Source organism: Carlito syrichta, unplaced genomic scaffold (assembly GCF_000164805.1).
Source record: "Carlito syrichta isolate Samal-C Ts95f unplaced genomic scaffold, Tarsius_syrichta-2.0.1 Scaffold317080, whole genome shotgun sequence".
Lineage (NCBI taxonomy): Eukaryota > Metazoa > Chordata > Mammalia > Primates > Tarsiidae > Carlito > Carlito syrichta.
Window position 1 is genome coordinate 742 of NW_007261176.1, and position 632 is coordinate 1,373.

General features: G+C 73.1%; 1 protein-coding gene across 1 annotated transcript in view; it reads left to right on the forward strand.

The window, feature by feature from the left end:
- Positions 1–5: 5 nt before the first annotated feature.
- The window catches only part of CCDC3 (coiled-coil domain containing 3), a gene marked incomplete at its 5' end in the record, with an annotated part of 40,406 nt that continues 39,779 nt past the window's right edge, over positions 6–632 (forward strand). Inside the window, one exon of the mRNA XM_021707380.1 lies at positions 6–298. Within this exon, the coding sequence (XP_021563055.1) occupies positions 6–298 (293 nt within the window). The remainder of the gene's footprint in view (positions 299–632) is intronic.

Consider the following 632-nt stretch of genomic DNA (forward strand, 5'->3'; position numbering starts at 1 on the left):
CCGAGTGGCGCCCCCTGAGCGAGGGCTGCCGCGCCGAGCTGGCCGAGACCATCGTGTACGCCAAGGTGCTGGCGCTGCACCCCGAGGCGCCCGGCCGCTACAACCACCTGCCGTGGCAGCCGCTCGCCGGCCGGGCGGGCCTCTTCTACGCGGCCGAGGTCGAGCTGCTGTGCGACCAGGCGTGGGGCAGCATGCTGGAGGTGCCCGCCGGCTCCAGGCTCAACCTCAGCGGCCTGGGCTACTTCTCGTGCCACTCCCACACCGTGGTGCAGGGCTACTCCTATTTCTTCTTCCTCAGGTGAGCCCGGCGTCGCCGCCGCCTCGGCGCCACCCCGAGGTCGCCACCCCGGGCCGGGCGCAGAGCCCCGGCGCCCTTGGCCGGCCGTCCTTCCCCGCCGACTCTCTCCTGCCCCTTCCGACGTCTGCCAGCCCCCCCCGCGCGCGGGGGCTGTTTCAGGAGCCGGGATGCTTTCTGCGCGCGGGAGCGCGTGGCGGGCAAAAGCTCAAAGCCAGCCCCGGCCACGCATTTGACCCCTCTTTCCAAAACCCTGGCTTTGGCCGGGCTGGGCGGCTCGGCCTGTCATCCCAGCACTTGGGAGGCCGAGGCGCGTGGATCGCCTGAGCCCGCGGGC